Below are 27,322 nucleotides of genomic sequence, written 5' to 3'. Positions count from 1 at the left end.
TGGCTTTTTTTTATTGCGAACGGTGTGTAAGCGAATATAAATTAGCGTGAAAAATCATTCCAGTATAGTGCAGGCTTTAATAAAGAACGGTTTTTGGTGTTATGCTTTCGCCCTGTTTGCCCATTCATGTCTATCAGCGAGAGCGTAAATGCACATTCAATGTTTCTCACACCTACGCTACTGTATTGATTCATTCGTTACGATACGCTCCCTGTTAGCGCCTCATCGTAGCAATTCGTGGAATATCCCTTTAGAAACGGCACAACAATATATCATAGTAGTCGGAGAATGGTATCGGTTGTCGGCGATCTCGCTCACACACCACATGTGCCATCTCGCTCGGGTATCCCGTGCGTGCGCTGGTGGGGGTGCCCAGCCGAGGCGAGGCGGATTCCGAGAACGTGCCGCGGACCAGGCAAAGGGCGAAGGAAAAACAATGTCGTCATATCGGTTTCGCGTGTTGCCGTGAGCAGCCTCACGAGTGCGAGCACTGCACCGGAAGCGGATTCAGCCTCCGTGTTCTCGAACGCGCTTGTAAATACGTTTGTGTTTGTGCTCACACCAGATGTACACTTGTTCCGTGCGTGTTTTTCGTGTTGTGTGTCCCAGGAACAGTACTTCGGTGCGTGCGTGTCGGTGCGTGTGCCTACGTGTGTGTGTTTGTGTGTGAGCGTGTGTGTGCGTGTGTGTAATTGTGTTGTGTGAATTCATGGTGCGTGTGGTCCCAAGCGCTCCACGAGCGGGGTGGCTAAAGTAGGTATGTCTCAACTTGTGGGCGCCAGAAGGAGAAATAAAAAAGAAAAAAAAGAAATAAAGAAACCGTCTGGCCTGGGGGTGAGAATGAATGGATGGTAAGATGCGTTCCCTTCGCCTCCATAGAAGCCCTTTTTTCAACGTATGTTAATTGTGGGGTCATGCCCCCATTTCAGTAGCAATGGCGACAATTTTTTCAAACCCGCTCTTGACCTATCGTACCGTGCGCTATCCTTAAACAGCTTGCATGCCCCGTTAAAGGGCGCTTCCATTCATTGATCCTCGACTGGCCGCGATCGCCAGCTCGTCACACACCGGCATGCACGCATGCATGTGTGTGTGCGCGCGCGTATGTGCGTAAGTCGTCGATCCGTCGATCGTCAGGCAGAAGGGTGCAAAATCTCACGCGCGCCTTGATGACGCCGGAACGGATTTCACGAAGAAGCGCCTTTCCGGTGGCTTCTACCAGCGCACCCGGAAGGGTAGGGTGGGTGCATGGGGCAAGAGGGAGTCATTTCCGGTGGCGCACTCGTTGGGGATTTCCCGTCGATCGTGTGGTTGGCGAATGGCGCATGTAGCTGCTTTTGACAGCGCCATCGGCACGCACACAACGGCACCTTCGCACGCCGAACTACGCACTTGCACGCACGCTAGTGGTGGGTGCATGCGTGTGCCTGTGTGTCTCGGCTGGTGGTGCGTGTGCGCGCATTTTTGTTTATTCCGCTGTAAGGGCTTTTTTTTAGTTTTTGATGACAAATGCGGGCTTGTTGGGCCCTTCGTCCAACGTCACTCGCGTCGGTGGCGTGGTTGGCTTAGTGGCGATTAGTGCGGGTAAGATATGAGAAAGTGTGTGCGTGAGAGATGCCAGCTCCACTTGGCTTAGGAGTGGCAGCAGGCCCCGGTGGCAACTTGTCATCCGGCGACGGCTTTTCGCTCTCCTTTTGCGCGATTTGCTATCTCTTTCGCTCGCATTTCCACCCCGCAGCTAACAAACCGTGTGGGGGGGCTCAAAAATACACGCGATTGCGCGCGAAGTCATCTCTGGCGCATCCAGGGGGTGGGGGGTGGGAGTTAACAGCGAGCGAATGCCCTTCATCTCCAATCCACCAACTCCGTCCCCGCACTTCCACATCGTCCCCATACACATACAATCTCATCAACCGCCTCAACAATGCGGCTTCAATCAACCATTCCAGCGAAACGCGCCTGATAGTTGTTCCATTCGAAGGGCCCAAACCGCCCAGCTAGTCCGTTTTCTTTCCCGAAGCCCGTGGCCCTTCCGAACCAGCACCCGCGTCTATCAAACGAACCGCCAAAGGAACCAACGAACCTCGTCCCTTACATCGTGCAAGCGCAAAGCGAATAGTGCGCTGTTCGAACGCTAGGATATTCTCGCAAGATTATCCGGTAAGTGGACACTTCCGCGAGTCGGAAATTCTAACACCAGCCCTGCCTATTTTTAGCCCTTTCGATTACGCGAGCTTCATCACCCAACTTGCCAGGGTTTGGTTTTAAGTTTAGCGCACACGTGCGTGCAATACTCGTCCGTTATCCTTGCGAGGGTGTGCGTGACGTAAGGACCTTCTGGTCAGCCTGTTTGGGAATGATTTTCACCCAACTCGAACGAACGGGACGGAATGTTGAAGGCAGCGTCCTAGAAATAGTTGCCTGCTGTTGAAGGGTCTCCCTTTGAAGGTTTGAGTTTTTTTTCCTTTCGAACAGCTCGTTTTGGAACGTGTTTTTCAAATCGCTGCTTTTAAAAATTCATCCCTTTCGTAAAGGAGGCGTTCAAGAGGGTGTTGCATCTTTCTGACAGTTCTATTTGCAACTTAGAAGCCAGCGTTGAGCTGCTTTTTATGCTGTCGTAATGAATTTAAGCACGAAGTTAAGCCACTTCAAGCAGGGAATTATTCTGCGCTGCTTTAGACGCTGGTGTGAGTGGTACGATTGGGATGAAACCCGATCCCAGAGCCACCCATACTCCTGTGGACACACAAAACGGTTGTTGATTCTTTTTTTTTCCAACCGCCCTTACTCCCTAGCACGCCGAGTCGCGACTCCTCAAAACAGAAGAACCCTTTTTGTTTATGGTGGGACTTTTTTTGTTCCTTCATTTCTTCCATCCTTGCGTTGCCCTTTCTCTGCCTGCTCCGTGTGTGCGGGCGTGTGTGATTTTCCACATTTTTTCGCCTCCCGCTCAAGGTTTGATTTTATGACTTCTGTCTCACTCTGAAAAGATCCGATTTTATGACTTTCTCGATCCGTCGTCCTGTGACGTTCGTTCTCCTGCTGCGCGACCCGTTTTCTTCCCCGTTTGATGTGTCTCTCCTTCTCCCACTCACATACACACACGCGCGTACCCGTTCGCACACTCCTTCACGCGCCCCAACCATCTCTTTCTCCACGTCTGCCTGCCTGGCTGCCTGCCTGCTGGCCCTGCTTGGGTTAGGAGCATTTTATGGCGTCTATTTCAATCGTTGCCTTTTGTTATTGTTAAGCGGACCATTCCCTTTTTGGGGTCCTTCGTGACCCGGCAACCCAGGGTTCTGGCGTGCAACGGTGGGTTTTTTTTTCTCTCCTTTTTCGTGCCATCTTCGTCTCTGGCCGACGCATCCGATGATGCCCTTCGAAGCCGCTTTTACCCTGAGCACGTGCTATGAATCGAGGCGAGAAATTTTCTCGCAATTTTCAAACCACGCGTACATCTTGCTTCCAAATGTCCTGCAAAAATTAGCGGTCCCTTTCGGCTTCATTCCGTTGCATGTAACGCATTTTCCGCCCACCGGTGGGTGACTGTATTTCGTCCCTTTTTTTTCTCTATCCGCCCCGTCTCGGCCCTTGGCTTTATTTATCTTAACTAGCGCGGTCTCGAGGGCAAGGGAAGCTGATATTTTAGGGCGGTGGGCTTCACCCGCCCGGAAGCCGGCTTTCGAAGCGAAACATCACAACCAACATGCCGCCCAGGGTCTTTGGGTCTTCCGCATCCATCACCCCCGGGACGGTGTTTCATTTCCAGCGATCCTCGGCCGAGCCCTTTCGGTGAGGGGATCATCCGTTGTCGAGGGATAAGACACAGACAATCGTCTCCATTATACAGCAGTCTTGTGTTTCTAATGCGCTCGTGTGCTCGGTTGCGGCGTGTGTTGCTTTATTTTTTGTGTGTGTTTGATTTTGTATTTTATTACATTGTGCTAGCTCCCCAAAGCAGGGGAGGATCCGTCGACTGAAGGGTATCGTGGTGCGGGATTTGTTTCCGTGGCTCGTTGGAAGGAAAGGCCCCATTTTGTGGGTTGCTTTCTATATTTCATTTAAATTTACTTCTCTCTTCTATCGTTGATCTACTTGACCTCAAATTATCGTCCGACTGGAGTTAATAGATTCGAATACAGGAGCATCCTTTGATGCGTTCAGCACGCATTCGTCGAAGAAAAATACGAAAAGCGAGAGAATTCGTACTAGATAGAAGATCTGCATCAGTTTCCTATGGTTGGAAAAGTATTATATGTGAGTCAAATAGCTTACGATTCTTGGTGCAAATTTAAAATACCTTCGTTTGATTACCAACATAGATGGCTCTCCTATTTATTTGCAATTTAAATCTCATAAACATAAATTATGAAGAAAAAATGGGCTTTGTTTCGCTTGAATCATTGCGCCACTTGGCGAATTGTTGCGATTTTTGCTATCTTAGCGGTTCGATGTGTTTGTATATCTCTGACACACTTATGCGTCAGCGGTTTCAATGTTTTCAGATAGTGCAACTACCAGCCAACGGTCTGGAGGGCCTTTGTGAGTTATAATTCTAATCAAACAATAAGCATTCTGAATCATTCATCTTGCTACGTGATAAAAGAGAGCGATTCAATTATAAAATAAGCCATTACTCCCTTATAGCATGGTTTGGAGATTTTTCTAGCTCTCGGCGGCTCACGTCACAACCGAAGGAAGACGAATAAATCTCTCAGTCATCCGTTTGTGTTCAACATTTAAGGAACATTTAAGTACTAGAATTGGAATTACAGTTTGCTCAGAAAAAAATCATACGAATAAATTTGCTACTTGAATTGAATTTCCTATCGATCTGGCGCCGATAGACATCTGTCCTAATTAGTTGAAAATGTGAGGTAAATATATATAAATACATATGTTCAGGTGGTATTTCGAGGACAAGGTGTGAGGCAGGGCGTGTTGGGAGAAAATCTGCGCACAAAAAACAACCATCCCTCCGTTTGCGCATCATGGGGAGAAGAATTATGTAAGCGAGCTATGTTTACTTTTGGAGCGCCCTGGCGTAGTGTGCAAACCGTCTCTTAGTATCCGTTTGCTGACGTGTGCACGTTGTTGCTGTACTGCTGGTATTAGAAGCATTTCACCACCAGCAGCTCTGTCCGACCTGGCAGGGTTCGCTATACTCGAGTTGGAGCCTACTCTTGTGGCTATTCAAATTCCAAAATCAATCATTGTAACCGTTGCAGTTTCGAACCATTTCATTCACATCTCACTTATCTCATCTCGAAATGTCTTTCGTTCATCCTTTCTAACACTTGTAGCTGATTTCGGAAGTGTTGAGTACTCTGTTACGTCTAGCATAGTGTCGAATCGCAACGATAAAACGTGTGTTTTTTTAATTTTAAATCCTGCCGCAAGCGATAATGATTTTCAATTCAATTGTCATCCCTAAACGTCCATGATGTGTCACATTTAATTCGAATTAAAATTAATTTACGAGCCCAAATAGAACACCCACACAAAGCTGAGGGCGCCCCTGTTGAGGTAATTTTATTTTTTTAATTTAAATTGAGCTGCACCTAGCACTGCATTCTTCCGATGCACACGGTGCATCTGCCCGACGTCAAAGACGAATGCTCGTGGTATTTCCGCTCGCCTTATGTTATGGTACTGAGTTCGCCCGATTGTGTTTACTGCTACACTTCTCAGAATTATGAAAAGAGCAACATTCTGTCCCATTTCTAATCGACTCCTGACTTATGGCACAAAAGGGAGTATACATACCAGTCTATGGGTATTATATTTCTTGTAAATATGAATACATGCTGTTTACCTGCTAGTATACGGTTCAGACATGAGCTTAGCAGAATTCGTGCTATAAGTGAAAATATTTGCCTAGAACAAATGATCCATCCCGCAAAACGACAACTGAAACCGGCACCGAACTATGAGATCATCTTTTTCCAGTCAGAAGAGTCCATCGCTCCGCTACACTGCCATCGTTTGCCTTTTCTGCATGCTTTTGAATGCATTATTGTTTGCAATGTTCTCGTTTTCCCCAGCAAAAAGGAGAGAAAGAGAATGATCCTTGTGCTCGCTGTATAACCGGAATCGTGTTTTCCCGGGCTTTTCACCTTTTTCCGGAGCATTGTCCCGCTTGCTGGGTGGCTTGATGCTATTTTGGCACTCCAGGAGCTTTGCTGCAAGCGTCACACAAACAGGAGGATCTGCTAAGGACCAGGAACAGAGGGTTTTATTCCCTTTTTTTTCTTGCTATTCGCCCGTGTCGTCGTTCGAATCCGTGACAGAACCGACAAGCTGGCTCTTCTCCACCGAACACCGGAAGCGACTTTTCCGATGGTTTTTCCGCGCTATTGGGAAACCGTACCTGGCCGCGTGAGGAAGCCGATCGAAGGGTGGCATAAAAACGACGCCATGAGGTCCTTTTCGCGCCTTTTCTCTTTCTCTCTCACTCGCCACAACAAACAAGCCATTTCCGGGCAAATGTAATTTTCATGTCCTTAAAACACCTCTCTCGTGATCCCAGTTTTTCCCCCCTCTTTTTAAAGGAATTTAATTTCGGCCCAGTGGCGTTTATCCATCGGGCTAATGTTGCACGTGCAAGATGACCCGTTCAGAGTCCGTTTTTTTTTTTCATTAGCCCAACTCCGTCTATTTCGCTCTTATCGTGAGATTTTCCACAAAATAGCAGATATTGGCCTTAATTATTCCTAGCTAGCTTTCCCGTACTTTCGATCGTGGGGAAAAGGATGTGGATTTTTCCGCCTTACGTGTGTGCTACCACCAATTGAAACCCCCTTCCGGAATAATGCTCCTCCTTCCTTCTTAACCCTCCAATATCCTTCCTTTGTTTTTTTTTTCTGATTTGGTGCCATTTTCCAACCGACAGGAGAAGCGATTTTAAATTAATAATGAGATACCGCAGGAAAATTGCCCCACTGGTTGTCTACGTCTTCCCTTTTCCACCCCTCTCTCTCTCTCTTTCTCTCTCTCACCCCTGTCACAGCCCTCTCACCCTGGTGCCCAGAGTCCTTGCCGAAGGTTCGATGGTTTTCCCATTAAAAAGCGTGTTCTAAAAATAATATCTGAGCTCTCGAGCCCGATAAGGGTTTCTGTCTCACTCGCTCTCTCACTCTCGCTCGCCGGTTCCGGCCTTACAATCCCAGGCGCGCGTCCAGGACACGGTTTCCCAGCCTGCTGTCTATGTATACGACGTGTTTGTGTGATTGTACGTGTGTGTGTATGTGTGTGTTTGTTGCCTATCCGGAGGGCGACTTTTCCGCGAGGCTCCTATTTGAGCCACCCGCTCTCTCTTTCTCTCTCTCGTTCTGATAGGACTCGCTTTCTCTCAATTGACAGGATGCGCGGGCGAAGCATCCTGGGGGAAGCAGGAAAATGGCAGTTCAAATATCCTGGAGCCTGTTTGTTCTCCCGGTTGCGAATAGCAACAGGCGTTCCTTCTCACCTGTCCCCACCTCCTCCATCCATGTCCTGGGAACGGTTTCCCAGGGTGCGGGAGGTTTCCCAAAATTCATTTCCTTTCGCGCGTCGCGCGTGGGTTGCTGTGGTCTCCTGGCAACCGCCACCGATCCCTCTCTTCGTCGGCTTTTTTTTCTCCCTCTCTCTCTCACTTGCACTCCATCACTCTCTCGCTCTCTCTCACTTCGTCTTCCACGCGTGGCCATTGAGCTACTCACTTGATGGGAGCGCGTGTAAATATTTTCTGTGAAAGGTACAGGACCGGACGGGGCTGGAGGGATGGGTGGTGGGGAAGGAGAGAAAGGAGATGGAGGCTTCCCGGCACTTCCCCCAACCATTCAAAACAGCTCAGCCCAGTCGTACGCCAGTTTCCCCGGGAAATCGAGAGCGCAACTGTCGGAAGCCAGCTCCCGGAAAAAGTCTTCCTCCTCTTCTTTCTTTTACCGTCCATTTTCCACCACCTGCGCTCGATTTATCGGCCATCGATTCTTCTTCCTATTTGCTCCTCCTCTTACCCCCTCTCCCCCCCCCCCCCCCTTCTTCCCGCTTCATCCCTTGCCAGCCAGTTAGCTTACCTGAAATTCATCACTTTCCACGCAGCTTTTCCCGTTATGCGTTCACGCATTTAGAAAAAGGATGCGAGGTGGGTAGGAGATCTTGACGTGTGCACGCGCCTGCGATTGTAAGCGCGCGTGTGCGTGTGTGTGATGTAGGATTCGCTAATTGGCCCCCCGAGGCTTGAACTGTCGACTCCGGTCGGAAGCTCGGGAAAACCCCCGGGAAAACTCATCGACACTTTGTCGTGCTGGGTGGAAAATAATACCCAACTAACAACTACTCGTTGTTTCTGCCCTGCTCACCACGCTGCACGCTCATTTACGCCGATCGAGTAAATTATATTAAATCGCCGTTAGCATTTGGTTCGTTTGAGAAATCGACGACGTCGGCGAAGGAAGCTTCTATCTTTAAAGCTTGCTCTTCCTCTTGCTGTGTTCTATCATTCTTCTTTCCTTGTGGGGCTTTAGGGGATGGTTAGAGAAGACTCCAGACAGCGAAACGTACAATTAGCTTCACCAAAAACCCAGTAATCTGCGTTTCGAACCACGACGCGACGTTTAATTACTAGTTGGTCCGGAGAAGGTCCTCGTCCCGGATCAAAGCATTCGAAAGGACATCTCCACCTTCCGCTGAGGGGACTTCTTCATTCTCCCCGGCCGCTCTCGTTCCGTTTGGAAGTAAACAAACACAACAAGCAAAGCAAAGCGCTCGTCCGTTTGTAGTAAGTGGACAAAAAAGCGTGTAAATTGTTCTGCCCGGTGTATTTTGTGGGCAGAAGGAAGAATTGGCCGCAATTTATGCCTACTCTTCCATTCCTGCCCCAAGATGGTCAAAATATAAATCTACAAGCACTGAAGCGTTAAAGCAACAACAAACGATTCCACGGAACTCGTGACGTCGTCACGGTGGCCCTTCTATGCTGTTTTTTTGTTTTTTTTTAGATTTTCTTTCTTTTTTTTGTGCACTACCGGTGACCGTCTTGGGGCAGGAAAATCCTTCAAAAGTTCTAAGTGCATAAGAGAGACAGAAAGGGAGAGAGAGAGAGAGAGAGAGAGAACTAATAAATGCGTAGTAAGAAGGAAAGTTCTTTAGTTTTTCTTTCATTTTCTTCAAAACGCACTCCAATCTGTGCTTCCACGAAAGGGCACTCTTTTGGATTCTTTGGCGCACTTCCTCCCCCATTCCTCTCTCTCACGCACGCACGCACGCACGCACGTCAGTTTATTGGAGCGAGGAACTCACGCACTCACTTTGGTGGTCTTGCACAATGGGCTTGAACGTCGTACAGCTTTGGCGAAATTTTTTGTCAACAAAGCATGCAAAGAAGTGTTGAGATTATGTCGGGTTGTCCGAATTTTGATATTAGTTTGAGGTCAATCACAAAAATAGCAATCCCCATATAAATACACTCAAAAAGATTGTGGTAAAAACCTCTCTTTTCAGCTTCAACTTTTTTTGTGCCTTTACACTATTGGAACTTTTCGTACACTTCGTGTTTACGAATAAACGTCCACTCTTCAGAACACATCAGACACACACACAAACGTCCACATCAGAAACTGTCCCCACTGGGATTTCTGATCTAGTCGCAATAGTTTGCTAGTTTTTTCCGAAGAATCGTAAGCTTCAATCCTGTCTATGAGGCTCGGTGTTCTCTGGCTTATTTATTACGGTTAACATTGCTCAAATAACAGACAGAGCTGAGTATTTTTTTTGGATAAACCACTAGAATTAGTCACATTATTCACTATGAATATCTCAGACATTAAGTAAATGAGAATCATCTCGAAAGGCTCTATTTTTTGCCAGCAACACCCCAAAGAAGTGCCCATTGTGAGGGCTTTGCGTGAGTGACCGTGGGCTCTCTCTGCGGCTGCTCAGCTGCGTGGCGTGAGTGTCCGTGAGTACACCTGCACTGAAGGAACGTTTATAAAGGCGGCTCCATCGGCCCGGGGTTCGCACTCTTGCTCCAGCGTTTGGTCGGCCCAGGAAAATCGTCGGAAAATCGCCGGGTGCGTTCGTCGCCGCTTTTCTCTTCGCGCCACCCTTCGTATTGGAAAATAACGATGCGTGTCGCGTGCGTGCGAAGCCAGTGAAAAACCCCCCGCCTGTACCATCAAAGTTCACGTGCGTGTGTGTGTGTGCCTCAGCGTGTGTGTGCGTGGCCAAGTAATCCTAGGTAGCGTCCCGGGGGTTAGTCGTGTTTTTGTTATTAAACTGCCCCCTCATCATCCCCTTCCCAAGGGGTTGATGAGAGGGTGGAAAGGGTTTATGGGGAGATAAAAGGAGTGAGGGGAGGTGGTTTCTATTTCCTAAATCAGTGCAAATGGTCCAAAAAGTCTTTAAAATTCCTTCCGTGAAATATTATTGCAATTTTCCCTTGCATTTCCCAGCCGTTGGTTTATTTTTGTATAAGCGGAAGTTTCTTTTGGTGCTAGATTATATTATCAACAGAGCGTGTCCTTTCTCGAGACCTTGCACTGGGGTTTATGTGCATCACATCTTGAACCCCGAAGAACCGAGAGCTGCATATGCGACGTTCCAGCCGGTATGATAGTGGCCCTTCCGGCGACTTTCGAAGGCCAGAAAGTGAAGAAGAAAGAGCGAGAGAAAGTGATGAGGTTATTTCCCTTCGTGAACCCTCTTCTATCCCCCCCCCACCCACCTCCCTTCGGGAAGAAATGGCGCGCAAATTCCGCCATCCTTTTAGCTAGGCGATAGGGCGCAAAAGGGCCCACCCTTTCTGCCGGACGGGGCGCCGAACTGTGCAGTAAAACAACACCCCACAGATGCAACACGTTGCTGTGTGTGGTGGTGGTGTTGATTTTTTTTCACTCCAGGTTTTTTTTTAAATTTTTCTACCCTTACTGTTCTGCAGGGCTCTTTTTGCCCTTTCATGTTACAGCAGAATGTAACTCTGTGGGAGTGTGCGTGTGTGGGTGATTTGGGTAAAGAGGGGACGGGGAAGGAGAGGGGGGGGGGGGGTTGGGATATGTGAAAAAGACCAACCGGAAAGTCAAACGAACACCACCACCCTCTCATTATCTCTCTTTTTCTCGCTCTCCGTGCCGAGGCTGGTGTGCTAAGATGTTCGCATTTAAAATGCGATTTAATTTGCATAATTGATAAAGCCCAGGGCGAAGATGATGAGTGTGAGTGCGAGCACCCATTGGGTGGGGGGGAGGGGTGGTGGTGGTGAGGGAAATGGAAGGGAGCTGTCGTTGCAAGAGAACGACTCCACGACTTCGTTCTATCAGGCAGTTGCTCGATCATCAGTCCCACCGCCGGCGTTTGATCGCTGGAGAACGAAGGTTTTTTTTATATACCTCTATGTGTGGGTGGGTGGTTTTTTTTTAAATATGTTTCCTTCCTACCCCCGCTCTTTACACTCGCTTATTTGCACGTCACAAGGAAAAGGGAAAAGAAGGACGAGGGCGTTCCTTTGCTGGCGGTTTTCAGGACACGGAAGCAACAGATAGCTCCCGAATGGCGTTGTGACGTCGATGTGGTGTCATCAGTGCATCGGTGTGTGTGCGTGTGTGTGTGAAGTGCGTGATAGCCAGCACCCAGGCTCTGGGCAGTGCGCTCGCCCTAGCAACGGCCAGGGGGCCGTTTTTTATGGCACAGACAAAAAAAAATAACATCACCAGCATCGGATCGGTCTGCTATCAAATGCCTCTCGCAACCCCGGCCATCAACGATAGAGATAAAATGAGAGAGAGAGAGAGAGAGAGAGAGAGAGAGGGAGGGAGGGAGGCATAGGGAGAGAGCGAGCACATCCAACCCTACAGCCCTTAGCTCGAAAAGGGCGGTTATGTTTGCAAGCGCTGCGTGATGGCTTGTGTATATATATATTGTGCCGTTCCTCGCGATGCGATGCAAGGGCTGAGGGGGTGGATGGGAGAGTGGGAGAGTGGGTAGGGGTAGGGTGGGTAGGGGTGGGCGGAAGCGTGATAAGTCAGCCCTATGGTTGTTGGAACCATACTCGGTTCGCGTCTAATAATTATCTCGAGATCTCTGTGACGAGGTGACCAACATCACTCGTTTTTTATCTCTCTCTCTCTCTCTCCCACTTTCCCACCGTAAAAAAGACATCAAGCGAGAGAGAAAGCAAGATTGGAGGATAAAAGTTCCGTCGATTGACGTCCAGGTGGGTGGGTGCTAATTACCCTCGGTTTAAGGGTTGCTTGCATTACATTAAAAACAAAAAACAAACACAAACGTTTTGGCTAGTTTCGCGAGCAAATTTGTACAGGGTCTTTTTCTTTGTGTTTTATAATTTAAAGCAGTAAACTAAGACGACTTCTTCCGGCCCCAACTTTCCTCATTCTGTCCATCTGAAAGTGGGAGTTTTCCTGCTTCTAGGGCGTGATTTATTTTCCCGGTATCCTTAGCAACGCTGAGTCCTGTTTCGGCCGTAAGCCGACCTAATTACTAGCAGGGCGAGCGGAAAGGGTGACAAGAAGTGGGGTATCATCTTCCCACACCTCCCTCCCCCTCACTCTCTCCTACATATAGCATCCCAAAAAAATAACAACTCTGATTTGCTTGTTTTTCCCTGGGAGACGATTTCCATGTCAGCTGAGCTGTGTCTCCTTCTCTTTCTCTCTCTCTCTCTCTCTCTCTCTCTCTCTCTCTCGCTATCTCTCTGTCAGACGCATCGTGTTGTGCACTTTTCCTTTCCGTTTCGTTTCTTATTGATTTATTTGCGTCCCCTTTCTTCCGTTTCTACCACCCCCCCCCCACCTCATTCCCCTTCCACCACGCTTGACGATGGCGCGAAGATGAACGCCTGGGTGGGCTTTTTCCACAATCTAAGGACGATTGTGGGTGGTTGGGAGGAAAATCTCCGAAATTCCCATCTCACTCTCTGTCTCTGTCTGTGTGTGTGTGCGTTGATGGAGACTCGCCCCCGGGAAGCATGCGCCCTTTTTACGACGATGCGGCACTGGGCAGACCATGTTAAGGCATTTTTCTGTTTTATTTGCTTGGTCCTTGCTCGTTGAAAAGGGCTGGAAGTTATTTGTGGGCGATTGTGCGATGTTTCGTGCACATGGAAAACACTTTTTGTGTCCATACCCACCATTATGCTTGTTGCAGGGACGATGGCATTTTCCTTTAGCTAGGCTACAGAAGAGAGAGAGAGAGAGAGAGAGAGAGAGAGAGAGAACAAGCGCGTGTCCAAACACATGTGTTCAAATTTGGGTCACCTGCCAGCATCCGACCTTTCGCCAGGTTTGCTCCCTTTTCTTTCTCCCCTTTTTTTTCTCTGACTCCCTCGGTCTCTTTCTCTCTGTATGCGTTGTCTCACACCCACGCAAAGCGCAACAGGTTGTACTTTTTCCAGGTTCAGCAGTGGAGACTCTCTTTTTTTATTATCTCCCAGACACTCATAAATTTTGCGAGCCATTCTGCGCTATCTCTCTCTCTCTCTCTCTCTCACACACACATACACTCGCTCGCTCGCTCCCCCCCAAAGGCAACTTGTGGCGCTTTTCCCAAAATTCGTCGCATCTGTGGCTGGAGAGTGCACGCGCGGTGTTGTTTTTATTTAATTACTTATATTTTTAGCAGCCTTCCATCCGTCTGTCCTGCCCATGCTAAGGCGCGAAAGAATTACAGCCCCCTGTCATTGTTTTGCCATTAGTTGTTTGTTGTTTGCCTGTAATAATCATCAAAATCTTTGGTAGCTTTTTTTCCACATGCTGAAATCGAGAGTGTTAGAGCAAGAGAGCGTGAATTATGATGTCGTAATCGACTGCAATCGACCTGCGGGCAGGAGTAGAGCAAGTGACGAGACGTGGGCGGGTTTTCTCGTAGGGTCCGCTTTTTCCCCGGGGGTGCGCATGCAGGCTTTTCCGGAGAATACCCCCAAAGGGCGTTGGTTGCGGGAGCTTCCATCCTTTTGATGAAAATTCCAACCCAAAACGCGATGAAAAGCGCTCCTCTCGCAAACCTCTGACAGATGTTCGCAACGTCAGGGAAAGCGAATGTTTTTTTTTCTTCTCTTCTTTGCATGATTGAATGCACTCGTGTGTGTTTGTGTATGTGTGTGTGAGTGGATGCCACTGATGGTGAGAAGCGTGGAAGGTGTTCCGGTACCGGCTATCGCAGCGATGCTATCGGTCCAGAGCGACCCTGAGCAGAGGAGTCCTCGTGCGTGTAGGTGATAACGTAGAGCAGTGGCCTGATAACGTTTCCACGAAGCCCGTTACTGCCGTTTGCCGGTCCGTTGGCCCCGCTTAACACTGAAAGTTGTAAACCGAGGGTGGGTGGGTGGCCTACTCGCGATTAGCCGGGGATGGCCCGGGGTTGGGATCGCATAACAAAACTGTAAACAAAAACACACCATCCTTCGGGGCTCGGTGACTAACTTCCTTGCCCTTTGACAGCTGTCACTTTGTAAGCTTTGGATTGTTTTTTGTTTTTCGAGATTTATTGCCTTTTTTTGTCGGTTAGCAAAAGAACCTTCCCTTGCGTGGTTTCTCTCGTTTTTTTTGTCCATTAATACCCTCCATTTTCCACCCATTTCCCTGTGGCTTTCCCACCCAGAGCTTTCCCTTTCGGTGCTATTTCCGTCAAGTCCCACCGACCCTTAGCTTAGCTATCGATTGGTCAGCATATCTCACCGAGCCTGTGCTATTTCTGCTGCACGTGCCTTAACGCATTTATGTATTGCTGTGCTTGAGCTCACACTCGCCTACTCCCCCCACAACCACCACCATCACAGCCATTTTCCCACCCACCACCCCAGCGTACGCTTCGAAGGGGGGGTTGCCGTAAACAATTCCTGGTATATTGACCCCTTTGGCGATTTCATTTTCCTCCGTTTGCACTTCGAGCTCCTTTTTCCACTTGCACCATCCTCTCGGCCACGATAAAAGCTGGCCGCCGGTAATGTGCAATCATAATACGGTAAACGGGCCTTTCCCGTGCTCCCTGCGTGCGTGAAATTTAATATCTCCCGCCCTGCCCATTGAAACCGACCGAACACTGAAGGGAGCCGTGGGTTCTTTCGCTCCAAAGACGAAACGGACGTGCTTTCTAAGCAAAATGGGGCCTCGAAAATGAAAGGAAAACCCACCACCAGGGCCCCCACTGCAGTTCTCGTCTCTCTCTCTCTCTCTCTCTCTCTCTCTCTCTCTCTCTCTCTCTCTCTCTCTCGTTCTCTTTCAGGGGTGCGTAAAAGCAATCTGCCCAATTAATCATGCGCGCGTGCGATCATGCCATATGTGGCCCTTTGCCCTCTGCTGGCTGCGTGTGTGTGGGTGTGTGTGGTTGCTTTTGCCCCTTTTCAGGTGCTGGTTTGTGCAGTCGTTGCGAAAAGGGGTCAGAGGGTGTTGTGCAAGCGCACTTTTCCCTGCTTTTTGCCGGTTGTTTCACCAAAGAACTAGGGAATGGATGCAGACACGCAGGCTAGAGAAGCCCACGAGTCGGCTCCCTGTGCCTTGCGCGTTGATGGACGTGGGTCAGTCTCAAGGGAATGGGTCCACACTGTGTGTGTGTGTGTGTGTGGGTTGGAATCTTTCTGGAAATTCTAGCCTTTCCTCCTGCACCATCGCAGGAAGCGGCGTCAGAGGGACGACGTGGTGTACATTTTTAAAAAGCCTCCTGTACATTTTCAATTCGGTCTCATAATCTCTCCTGTTTTCTCACATATACCCAAAGGAAATGAGAGAACGAGAGAGCCGATAGAGTCCACCCACAGGTCATGGGAATAGGGCTGGAAGGTGGTTGGAAAGGAGAAGGCTCAGGAAAGGAGCTGCGATTCGATCGAACGATCGCGGATTTCATCGGAACTGCCTCGTCGTCCATGAGAACTCTGGGACAGGTTTTTTTTTGTTTTTTTTTCCATTTGTCCCTCTATTGCAGGAGGTGACGTAGTGGGAGATGGAGAAGCGGGCTTATGTGCATTATTTTTTACAGCTTGCTACGGCTGTGGAGTTGGAGTTAGAAAAGGCTACCGTCAGCGGAGCTTGCAACATACACACTCACTCAGAAAACCCACCCCATCGCAGAAGGGTGTTAGGTGGGTTGAAGGCGCGACATTTATTTATTCTTTTGCTGACTTGCGACCGGAGTTCACCTTTTTCCACTGCTCTATTGCCTGCATGTTTCCATGGCCGTTCCCGACCACCCTGAAGCACACCCTTCCGATTCATTCGACCACCCCTAACCCACCCACTCGCTCGCGTGTGCTGACTAGAACCCTTTTTTTCTCGCCCCTTTGGCGACATCTCACCACAGTGCACCTTTGGCACGCTATTCGTACGCTGAAGACGTGTGGTTGCGGAAAATGTTGACCATAAATCGCCACGTCGTCTTGCGGCCGGTGGTCTTAACCCGGTAATGGTTGACTAAGCCAGTGGGTTCGTTATTTTTATGCGAATGCGTGCAAAACAACTTCCTAAGGCCAACGATGCGTGGGGTTTCCTATCCACCTGTACGAGATCTCGCATGTGTCCTGAGGTCGTATAGAATGCATGTTGGAGTTGTGATTCAATTGTAGGGTGCGCTTTTCACAGGCGTTTCTCAGTTTCTGGAAGCGCAGGTGTCAAAAACGGCACATGTTGGACGAATAATGGATACCAAATGATTTAGAACATCTGCTTCCGGTTGTCTTACTGCTCAAAAGCCACACTCGCCGCAATAAACTAGCGCTTTCTTCTCCCACAGCAAGTTTTTGACAGCTGTTTGTTGACAGTTTTCGTGGAAATTATCACAGTGGGGGTGGAACAAGTTTCGTGTGGGGCGCGGCTCGCGAACACCTGCATTTTCACGGTCATTCCACCCAGCTGGGGCGACACCATCGTCATCTCTCGTTCGCTTTTCCGTTAGTGGGAAAGTTCTACTTCAACTTTCTCCCGTCTGGTGATGGCCGCGAGAAGGGATAACGTGTTGCGCAGGGGCGGAAGAAAGGCATGAATGGGAACAAACCCGGTGAAGGGCACACAAGGAAGGTCACGACAGCCACCCCATTGTGGGCTCACTCTGAACGCAAGCGATTCGCTGAAAGAGCGCCACAGAGCTGCACTCAATAAGCGAGCTTAAACGTTTTGCTTCCTGGAAATGTGGCGTACTGGGTGGGAGGGGTTGCTCTGGAGGGGAGGAGGAGGAAGAGGGAGGTGTTCATTAAGTGACAAGTTGAGAGGGGTGAGAATGGCCTGCAAGACTCTGACGCAGCAGGAACTACACACAAGCAGTTTCATTCTGGGGGTTTAATGAATAGATGTTCGAATGAAGTACTCGTGATTGAGAGGTTCTAGTTTTTGACCTTTTCGTGGCCCATTTCTTCAGAGTAGGAACCCCCAGAGAAGCGATTTAAAGCACTCACAATGACCTGTTGGGGTAATGAGACGGAGTACCTCCATTGAAGTGCTAGTTGGGGTGTACAGAAGTCTAGCGTAACAGTTTGCAGTAATTCGTTGGCCTCGGTTGAGGAAAACCGGCGTCTACTATGGCACTTGCATGCAGTACTTATCGGTTTACGATCAGCTGCTGCTGCCCCGTCATCTATCCTTCCTCCACCAGCGTATCGTTGGCAGACTGTGAAGTATTGGCAGACTCGCAGTAGGTGCGGGAAGTCGTGCTCCAGTGCATCGATGCACAATCGCGTTTTGCTTGTGTTGGGTTGATTTCCGTTACGTCAAATCACTGAACCTGCTGCTCTCGAAGTGTGAACTGGTCTGATCTTGCGTTTCTTTGCTCTCTTCCGGTCACTACACCCTCTGCCTTGCATCATTAGAGCGCTGCACTCGACGATAATTAGGAACCAGACGTCAAGAGGGACTAAGGCAAACAACAAGAAGCGGACGGGCAACAGAGCAGTCCCGTTTCACGAGTATTCCTGCATAAGTTCCGGTATCTGTGCAGGCCACGTTAGCGAGTGCGATAGGAACGTGAAGCAGCAGAGATGTCGCTGTGGGCCCGAGTCAATCAGCTCCCGCAGCCCATTCTGGAGCAGATCCGCTTCATCTACGGCAGCAATTTCCCCATCGAGGTGCGTCACTACCTGGCGGAATGGATCGAAGACCGGTTGCTGTAAGTATCGCCGTCAACAACGACGATGACGAAGGTGGTGTGGTTTTCCCTAACGGTCATTTGTCTTGCAGCAACGTGCCGGTGTACACGAACGACCAGGAAGCCTTGTACGAGCAGGATGCGGCGAACTTCCTGAACCAGATGATCATGGAGCTGGAGCGGACGGCCATCACGCTGCCGGAGAACAACTTCACGATCAAGATCCGGCTGAACGAGTCGGCACGCAACTTTCGCCAGTTGTTCTCGCACAATCCTTCCCAACTGTACCAGCACCTGATGAACTGTCTGCACCGGGAACGTCAGTGTGTCGCCTATCCGGACGATTGCGTCAACGTGCAGGATCCCGAGGTGACGGAGGTGTTTAATGCGGTCCAGCAGCTGCAGATCATGGTGCGCACGAACGAAAATGACAACCGTAACCTGATGAAGGAGTACGAGCACCTACTGCTGGAGGTGCACGAGCTGCAGAAGAACCGGGCTCAGCTCGAGACGATCGAGAACGCGGATATGCGGGCGCACGCCCACAACCAGCTCACCCAACACCAGAAGATGGTGAACGATCGGTTGCAGTTGTGCACTGGCAAGCGACTCGCCCTCGTTGACGGCTTCCGCAAGACGATCATCATCACGGACGAGGTGCAGAGCAAGGTGCTGAACAAGTATCTGTCGCAGTGGAAGATCAACCAAGGGTTCGCCGGAAATGGTGCGTCGACGATGAGCGCCAGCAATCTCGATACGGTGCAGGCATGGTGCGAAAGCCTGGCAGAGATTATCTGGGGCACCAAGGATCAGATCCGACTCGCGATCAAGAACAAGTCGAAGTTGCACGTCGAGCAGGAGGACGTGCCGGATCTACTGCCGCAGGCGATGGTCGACGTGACCAACCTTCTGAAGACGCTCATCACCAACACGTTCATCATCGAGAAGCAACCGCCGCAGGTGATGAAGACCAACACACGGTTCGCTGCCACGGTGCGTTTGCTCGTCGGTAACACGCTCAACATCAAGATGGTGAATCCACAGGTGAAGGTTTCCATTATATCCGGTAAGTACAGTCGTTGCTTTGCTACATTACTTCAGCTTCATTACACTACTTGTTTTTCTCTCGTTTGTGCGTGATCTCTTCAGAGGCCCAAGCTCAACAGACACAGCAGACCAACAAAGCGTCCGAGCAGTCATGCGGTGAAATCATGAACAATATCGGCAATCTGGAGTACAACGAAACTACCAAACAGTTGTCGGTTAGCTTCAGGTGAGTGGTTGGCGTCATCTTCAGGCGGGTTGCGTGTGGAATCTGTCGAACTAATCTGGAGCCATTTACTTTCTTTAGAAACATGCAACTCAAGAAGATCAAGCGTGCCGAGAAAAAAGGCACTGAGTGTGTAATGGATGAAAAGTTCGCGTTATTGTTCCAGTCCAGCTTTGCCGTCGGTCACGGCGATCTAGTGTTCTCGGTTAGTATTGTACCTCATTCATGGCAAGGACATTAGGTTTTAATTCCTGACATTAATTTTCCATCGCTTAGGTGTGGACCATTTCCCTGCCAGTAGTGGTGATCGTCCACGGCAACCAGGAGCCCCAGTCATGGGCCACCATCACGTGGGATAATGCGTTCGCCGACATCAACCGCATCCCGTTCCAGGTCCCAGACAAGGTGTGCTGGAACCAGCTTGCAGAAGCACTCAACATGAAATTCCGCGCCTCAACCGGACGTTCGCTGACGCCGGAGAACATGCACTTCCTGTGCGAGAAAGCGTTCAAGACCAGCCTGCCGTTCCCGGTGCCGAACGATCTGACCATCATGTGGTCGCAGTTTTGCAAGGAACCAATCCCGGATCGCTCGTTCACCTTCTGGGATTGGTTCTACGCGGCGATGAAGGTTACACGCGAGCATCTACGTGGCCCGTGGATGGACGGTAGCATCATTGGCTTCATACACAAGTCGAAGGCCGAAGACTATCTGCTGAAGTGTTCTCGTGGCACCTTTTTGTTGCGTTTCTCCGATAGTGAGCTAGGTATGGAGAAGGTGTTGCAAGGATAATGTCGAAACGGATACTGATTCTTGGGTTTTTGCTTTCAGGTGGCATCACCATCGCGTGGGTGAACGAGGGCAACGATGGTCAGCCTCAGATCCTGCACATTCAGCCGTTCACAGCGAAGGATTTTTCCACCCGTTCGCTGTCTGATCGTATCCGGGACTTTGACGATCTGTTCTACTTATACCCGAACAAGCCGAAGCACGATGCGTTCGATCGGTACACCACACCAGCAGGACCACCTCGTAATAAGAACTACATCGCATCGGAGGTGCGTGCTGTGTTGATGCCGGGCCCGACCAACAACCAGATGAACAGCTTCCCGAACACCCCGTCCTACAATATTCAATCGCCAGACGCGTCCCGCGATACGCCCACGAGCGGGTTAGTGTCCTTTCGTTACTTTTTCCCTTACTGTTGCATGTCTTTCCCTTCTGCTTGCTTTTTCTTGCTAGTGCACGCATATTTATAGCTCTTGGCAGAAGCACCGTATTTTATCGAGTATAGTGCGCACCTAAATTTAATAACCTATTTTTGGAAAAAAATTGTTGGTTTTTCAAGTTTCAGATCCGAATATAGTGTGCAGGTAATATTTTATCAGCATTTTTGTAATGCGACACTTGTGGCCTATATCGCGTATCAAAGCAGACAGAGATATAATGTGCCAACTTGTGCAATCCTCAGAAAATGGGTTATCATTAATATTAGTTCGTTTGCATGGTATGGTGTATAATAGGTGAATGAGTTACGCATCCTTCATTAACATTTAATCGTCACTGCTTTTAGCCTACTCCTTCATTTTTAATTAGCTTAAAATTTTTATTTCATTATTATTCCAACATGTTTTTTGTGTGGTGTATTTTATTGTATTTTCAAAATTGGTTATATGTGTGATATAAATATGTTAGTTGTTGAGGTAGTATGTATTACAATTGGAGTTTCAGGCTAGTTAGTGACATCTTTCTTTTTTTATATATTACATTTATTTTTGCATTATTTGCTATACTGTTTATATTTTTGATAACGTTACGGATATAGCAACACATGTTTATTTATGTTTCGTAGATTGTATTTTACACCCATGCGTGTCGGAAGTCGATACAAACATTTATTTTTAGTATTTATTTCATTTGATAAGTGCTTTGATTTTAATACAATTTATTTGTACGTATATGAATGTAGATTTAAAATGATGGAAGATATATGAATTTTCGTTGTGCTCATAGCACATTTACGTCGGTTTTATTTATTTTTTGTTGCTACTTTTTGTTGATACGTGCACCTTCCACCGAAGATGTAAGGCACGTACTCCGATTGCAGCATGCAGTGGCTGTAGCTGTGTTCTGAAGATCGAAAATGTTGTAATATAATTTTTTTTACCAGCCATAAAGGATGTTTAGTTGCCAGGATGAGCACACTCGCCTTATCGCTAACAAGATTTGTTCTCATGTTGCTTCATTTACAGCTATCAAAACAGTACGATAATGCACCTCTAGTCATTAAATTTGTATTAAGACTAAACATGCACAGGATTCAACCGAACTCTGCTCCCTCTGCTTCTTCCGCGGCAACACACGAGTCTCTCCAAATGAAGGAATGTAGACGGAAGCGCCTTAAAGGGCCCGAAATCCTGCCACAGGTCGTAGCGGAGGGCAAGCATATAAATTTCAATTGAATCGCAAATTGCGATGCAGTGTGCGTGTGCGAAACGGAGTCTTACTACATAACGATTATTGTAACATATAGCTAAAAATTCAACGATGTCGTGCGTATTGGTTTTATCAGAGATACGATTCAACGATACGATTCCGCAGGAATTGGTTTTATCAGAGGGAAGAGAAAAGAATGGCGTGCCGCTCACAAAGGAAGTGACGAACGAACTCGCACGCCATTGAACATCTAGCAACTAATGAAAAATAGCTGATGTTCGACGGTATACATCAATCATCCATTTACCTTCCCAGATTCAAGCAAAGTGTGCTTGAAATACGAGATTGTACCAGCATATGGATTTTGCTGTAAAGCGGTGGAGGTGGAAGTAGTCGAAAAAAGGAAAATTCTAGCGGTTGTGTGAGAGCGTGCCTCGCGATCTAGCGAATATACTAGTAAAAAAACCCTGTAGTACCGGATCACTTTAGGAAGGATCTGTATTAGCATCCTGTGCTTGCTTAGAGCAAGTGGGAAGCATCGTGGTGTGATTCTGTGTACGCCTAAGTGTACGTGCGAGTGTGTATATTGCTACAAATGCTGTAAAATTATCTATATTGATGGGTGGAAGAAGAGAAATGGTGTGCTTAACTCAATAGCTGCTCGTCGTGGCGTTAGATAGGAATGATAATTGTAGGATACGATAAGTGGAGATCACATGCAGTCGTCGGTGCCGTCAGCTTCTCAAACTGCTCTCAAGAGGGATTGCTATTTGGCGATTGTCTATTTTAATTAAAATTAAAATAGAGATGCAAGCTTATGCGGATCTCATCGTTCGTAAAAATATTATAGAATGGGAGCCTAAATTTATTCGCCTCGTGTTAGGCGTATTTTAATTGAAATAATCATAGGCATTTTAATCCAATTTAACATTTATTTCAATTAAATATAATTAACTCTAGTAGTCTCGAAGGGTTGGTTCAAAATATAAGAATCCCTTTGGTATATTGGGACCTAAATTCACTAATGCGTGATCCGCTTTTAGGCTGTATCAGTTATCTTCTACAAAATCCTTCTCCATGATAGATGATGTTGACGCATATTCATAGCTGTCAGGATACTGGTACCTTCGCTCATCTACAATCGCAAAGTCGGTGTACTTTGATGGAAAAACACAAGGGATTGAATGATTAATACTAGCGTTGTACTTGTTAGAGGCCACTAACATCGCTTGGACATGTCTGTATATGTGTGTATGTGTGTTCTTTTAAATGTAGACGACTTATAGTGTGATCTGGTTTTCGCACAAGAACAGACATCCTTTAAACGCGCATACGATTAAAATCAGATTCCCTTCTATTTTGTCACACTATGACGATGTTCTGGGTGTGTATTGCGTGTTTTATGTTTGTTTCAGAAGCCTTCATTAATCACTCATACTGCGGTACACATCCAACACCTTCCCAGTCAGCCGTCGCTTGTTTGTCGTGGCTTGGCTTTGTGTACGTATGTGTGTCCCTTGTTCTAGTTCAAACCATAAACTAACTTGAGAGACGAATACGAGACATTCCCCAAGGGCAGTGAAACATCATCCACTCTATCGTAGGTGTTCTTCAAAATCAGGCATCAGACCAGCAAAGGCAAACGCTTCCTTCGGCTTCATTTTTTTTTATGACAAAAAAACGAAAGCCTAGCGCACGTGGGAAATGTGGTATTAATTTCTCATTTTTCCTTCCTTCCTCTCCTCTTCGGACGGTTGACGATGTGCGTGGGTGTCCGCACGTCGCATCCCATCCGCCTTCCGTGCTCGAAAATGTGCTCGAATCGCACCCGTTCGGTGTCCTTGCAAACGGACCGCAGGGTCTCTAGTGGTCGAGCCAGCGTAACCAGTCAACACCGGTACGCTGCCTGTTCTGAGCCCTACTCAAGCTCAGACGGTCTCGTGCAGCCGGATGTTGGCATGGTACCGTCACCACATGTTGCTCAAATCCAGCCTTCACCCGCCAGTGGCCCATTGCCGACGACTAGCAACTGCAGCAACACCGTCGGTCAGCTAATGGAACACAGCCCCCATCGGCCGATGATGCCCACAACAAGCCCTAACATGCAGCAGCAACAGCAACACCTTCATCTGCAACCCCACAGCCACCAGACCGTGGAAGATGCACCGATGGGCGAGTGTAGTCTCGACGGTGGTGAACACCGGATGCATCAGTTGCAGCCGTTACAGCAACCGCGTCAGCAGACGCTACCGTCCGTGCCTACGGCATTTTCCTTCACTAGCATGGTGTTCGGTGAGGGTGACCATCAACCTGCTGTACCGAAGCCTAGTGAGGTCTCGGCCGAAAAGGAGACACCTACCAATCTGCACGATGTGACCGTACTTGGTGGTTGCGTTGGCGCTGTTGCCAATGCCTCCACTGCATCCGTACCACCGATGACCACTGAGCAGATACTTCTGGACAATCTTTGCTGGTACGGTGTGGACAGTAACAACAACTGGAATGGCAGCTCGTCGTGAGGACGAGAATGGGTGAATGCTGAGCGACGCTGTGTGGGTCACGTCTAAGTACTCTTGTCGTACTCTTGTCCCCTGCTCTCTACTAGCGTGCGGTTGATGCAAACACCTCCTCAGTCAGAGGTTGTTGCCACACCTTGGCTGATGTGAATCGGAAAGGACATCGTCCAGCACGGTTAGTGTTGTACTAGAGGGGCCTGGATGGGCGTGTGTCTGCATGTTTGGGGTGTATGTATGAGAGAAAAAAAGAATGAGCTGAGTGGAAGGAATGTTTAGTACGAGCGACGAATCTTCGATTGTTCAATGCCATATTCGATTTGAAAATATTTTGAATAAATTGCATGGTTGCTAGAGTGTACCAAACGCGCCCGAGATTGCGCACTTCATTTCAAGATTTTGGAAAAGTTTTGGCGGCATGTCCTTCCCAAGGACACCAAGGTTTGGGTCCCGTTTTAGTAGGCTCGAGGCTCCCATCGATAACATGTACGCGGCAAGTAACATGTGCCGCAGAAACCGATGTAAATCGAATGGAAAGAAACAGAAATGCTCTCGATGGCAGAACACCAGATTCGAATCCATTATCGGATGGTCTAACACCCACTCAGGCAGATGTAGCGATTACACATACGCTCGTACGCGCGCACAAGTACAAGAACGCTCGCTAACGCACTGCTGTCCCTTGTTCGGTGGAAAGGCTTCTGTTAGGAAGTCGAATACACAAATTCTACATTAGTTGTATTGTTGATGTCTGCTTCGTGTTATATATGAATTTAAACTGTTAAACGGTAGACTTAAAAAAAAAACAACCATAGTTGGTTACATCGGATTGCTACTAGTCTAGGTCCATTAGTCGCTATGTGTACTACAATTGGTCGATGGAGCCAATTTCGGGTCGGATCATCTGATAACTGATATGCTAGGATGAAGCCATGAACAAATATACTATATCTGTCCTATCACGTGTTTCCATAGCCGTCTAATCATCACGATCTGGAACACCCCATCACAAAGATAATTTTCCTTCATATAGCACATGCGACATGGTGTACATCCATCGTGAAACTGTAGCAACAAAAAATGTTTCTGGTGTTTCTTCCATAACTGTTCGATGATCCAAAAGTACCAGAATACGTTGAACGTGCAGATGAGCCGTAATCTATATGATAAGCGATCCTAGTGCAATGTAACACTGTTACCATTTGATAGTAATGTTTAGAACTGTAAGCTTTCCCTATCCGGAGCCCCATTTTCCCCAAAACCCGTTATTTGCTGTACCCAATTGAGTGTAAAAGGAAGCATGTAACCCGTTGATACTAAATATGCAACCAATTCTCTCTTCGCCTTACCCGGCGCAAAATGCTGTTAGCAAATAATGTATCCTCCATGTACCGGAAACTCGAACAAACAAACAAAAACAACACCCCGAAGACAAACCGGAGGCAAAAAACTTTATTGTGATGTTTATATCAACGGATGTGAGAGAGCTTTCGTCCTTCAACGTACCTTATATCGTGGAGAAGTTTGAAAATGACTGTTATCGAATTTAACCATAAGTGTCCATGGTGGCAGGAGAGCCTAGTGGTGGCTTTTTAATGTGAGGAACTGTCACCGTGTATGTGACCCATCATACCGTACCGATGATATAAAAGAGTACTTTCGTACAAATAGTAAGTTAGCGATTTTAATGTAAGTGATATAGTGCGCTGAACCGATGGCAGGAGACAGCGCACTGTGTCGGGAGACTTAAAACAGATAGATTACATGAGCCAACAGGAGGCAAGACATTCGTAGAGGCGGATTTTAGTGTAGTATAGCACGAGGTTCTAATTCCGGGATTCCTAAACACAGAAACGATTCGCTTTCTAGGCGCGTAGCGCTACTGTAGGCCGTCGTTTTTCGTAATCTCACTTGAATGTGCATCTCTCTGCAGCGGTTTGACGAGTCGTGGGACGTATATACTTGATGCAAATTTACTAATCACACCACTAACATTCACGGCTCTTGCTACATCATACACCAACACGATTTGTAGATGTCTTATGTTCGGTTCACGACATGCGCCGTCACGAAGCGTATAGTTTACATATTCATTAGTTTAGTTTTCCTATCTGTATTATTTTTATATCTTTTTTTATTCTCTTATCTGGCTTTTTCTTCTGTTGATGCCATAATTTATATGACGGTGAATCATTTTAATGTTTTATACTTTATCTTTCCTGCTGTTTTGAAACCACTCGTTACATCACGAAACTCTACAACGACACTTGGCCCATTTCCACATACAATACAAAACCTTCCCCCTCTACACCTGATTGTGCGCTTCACAATGCGTAATCCCGTGCGTATCGTTGGTCCGGGAATTGAATCATCACCCCCTGCCCTGAATTGATGGAACTATGCCTGCTGGCGTGCAGTTACGGCCAGCCCAACTACGGACAAGTGGCCGACTTTGAGCTCGAGAACATCGGCATGTTTTCATCGCAGTACTGAGTATCAGCCCACAACGTGAAGCCGTGCCTGAACGCCGGTGTCCGTAGATCCGTATCCGGACCAGCCGCGATGTTTCGCCCCGCGAAATCGGCGCTTAGGAAGCTATGAGTTATCGCCTTCCCCTCTGCAGCAGCATTTTGATGATTGAGACAGATCGTGCAGATCGTAGATAAGACATCGCTAGTGTGTAAGCTACTGCTAGTTAGGCACCGGAACGTCCGGCGCCCACTTGAAACCAGCTTAACTGTCGCTTCTGTTTCGTGGTCGTGATCATATCCTCCGTCGCGCGGGTTCACAGGAGCAGTACTGTGAGAGGGTCTCCTGAGCTATGGTGTTTTACACTCTCGTTTGCTCTGACTGCGTTTGAATATGAACACAAAAACGTTTGACGGCTTTATCTGCTGCCGTTTATCCTTGGATTATGCAATTCGTACTATTGCAATAGCAGTATTTTTTTCTCTTCAAACTTGTGCAATATTGGTTGGTGTTCTTTCTTGTTTTTGTGTTTGGTGTTCTCAGTTCTTACATTGATAGTCAATACGAGTTTCTA

General features: G+C 47.9%; 1 protein-coding gene and 1 long non-coding RNA gene across 2 annotated transcripts; both read left to right on the top strand.

Moving 5' to 3' along the window:
* Nucleotides 1-451: 451 nt before the first annotated feature.
* LOC128729103 (uncharacterized) lies at nucleotides 452-17,891 on the top strand. Its single transcript, XR_008411054.1, has 3 exons — nucleotides 452-851; nucleotides 1,950-2,160; nucleotides 17,786-17,891. It is a non-coding gene; the product is annotated as an uncharacterized LOC128729103 (long non-coding RNA).
* A 62-nt stretch (nucleotides 17,892-17,953) lies between these two features.
* Nucleotides 17,954-27,161, top strand: LOC128729190 (signal transducer and transcription activator). Its single transcript, XM_053822846.1, has 7 exons — nucleotides 17,954-18,081; nucleotides 18,153-19,126; nucleotides 19,210-19,333; nucleotides 19,412-19,535; nucleotides 19,607-20,096; nucleotides 20,162-20,501; nucleotides 26,697-27,161. The coding sequence occupies exons 1-7, from the start codon at nucleotides 17,954-17,956 to the stop codon at nucleotides 26,770-26,772; spliced, it is 2,256 nt and encodes a 751-aa protein (XP_053678821.1). The 3' UTR covers nucleotides 26,773-27,161.
* Nucleotides 27,162-27,322: the final 161 nt, after the last annotated feature.

This window comes from Anopheles nili, chromosome X, assembly GCF_943737925.1.
Source record: "Anopheles nili chromosome X, idAnoNiliSN_F5_01, whole genome shotgun sequence".
NCBI lineage: Eukaryota > Metazoa > Arthropoda > Insecta > Diptera > Culicidae > Anopheles > Anopheles nili.
This window is presented reverse-complemented; position numbering and strand designations above follow the sequence as displayed.

What these genes read in the sequence shown, in the direction of transcription:
- LOC128729190 (XM_053822846.1), top strand. Translation starts at nt 17,954, where the DNA reads ATGTCGCTGTGGGCCCGAGTCAATCAGCTCCCGCAGCCCATTCTGGAG. An exon ending in GAAGGTTTCCATTATATCCG is followed by an intron (nt 19,127 to 19,209) that starts GTAAGTACAGTC and finishes TGATCTCTTCAG; the next exon opens with AGGCCCAAGCTCAACAGACA. An exon ending in CGCGATACGCCCACGAGCGG is followed by an intron (nt 20,502 to 26,696) that starts GTTAGTGTCCTT and finishes GCTGGCGTGCAG; the next exon opens with TTACGGCCAGCCCAACTACG.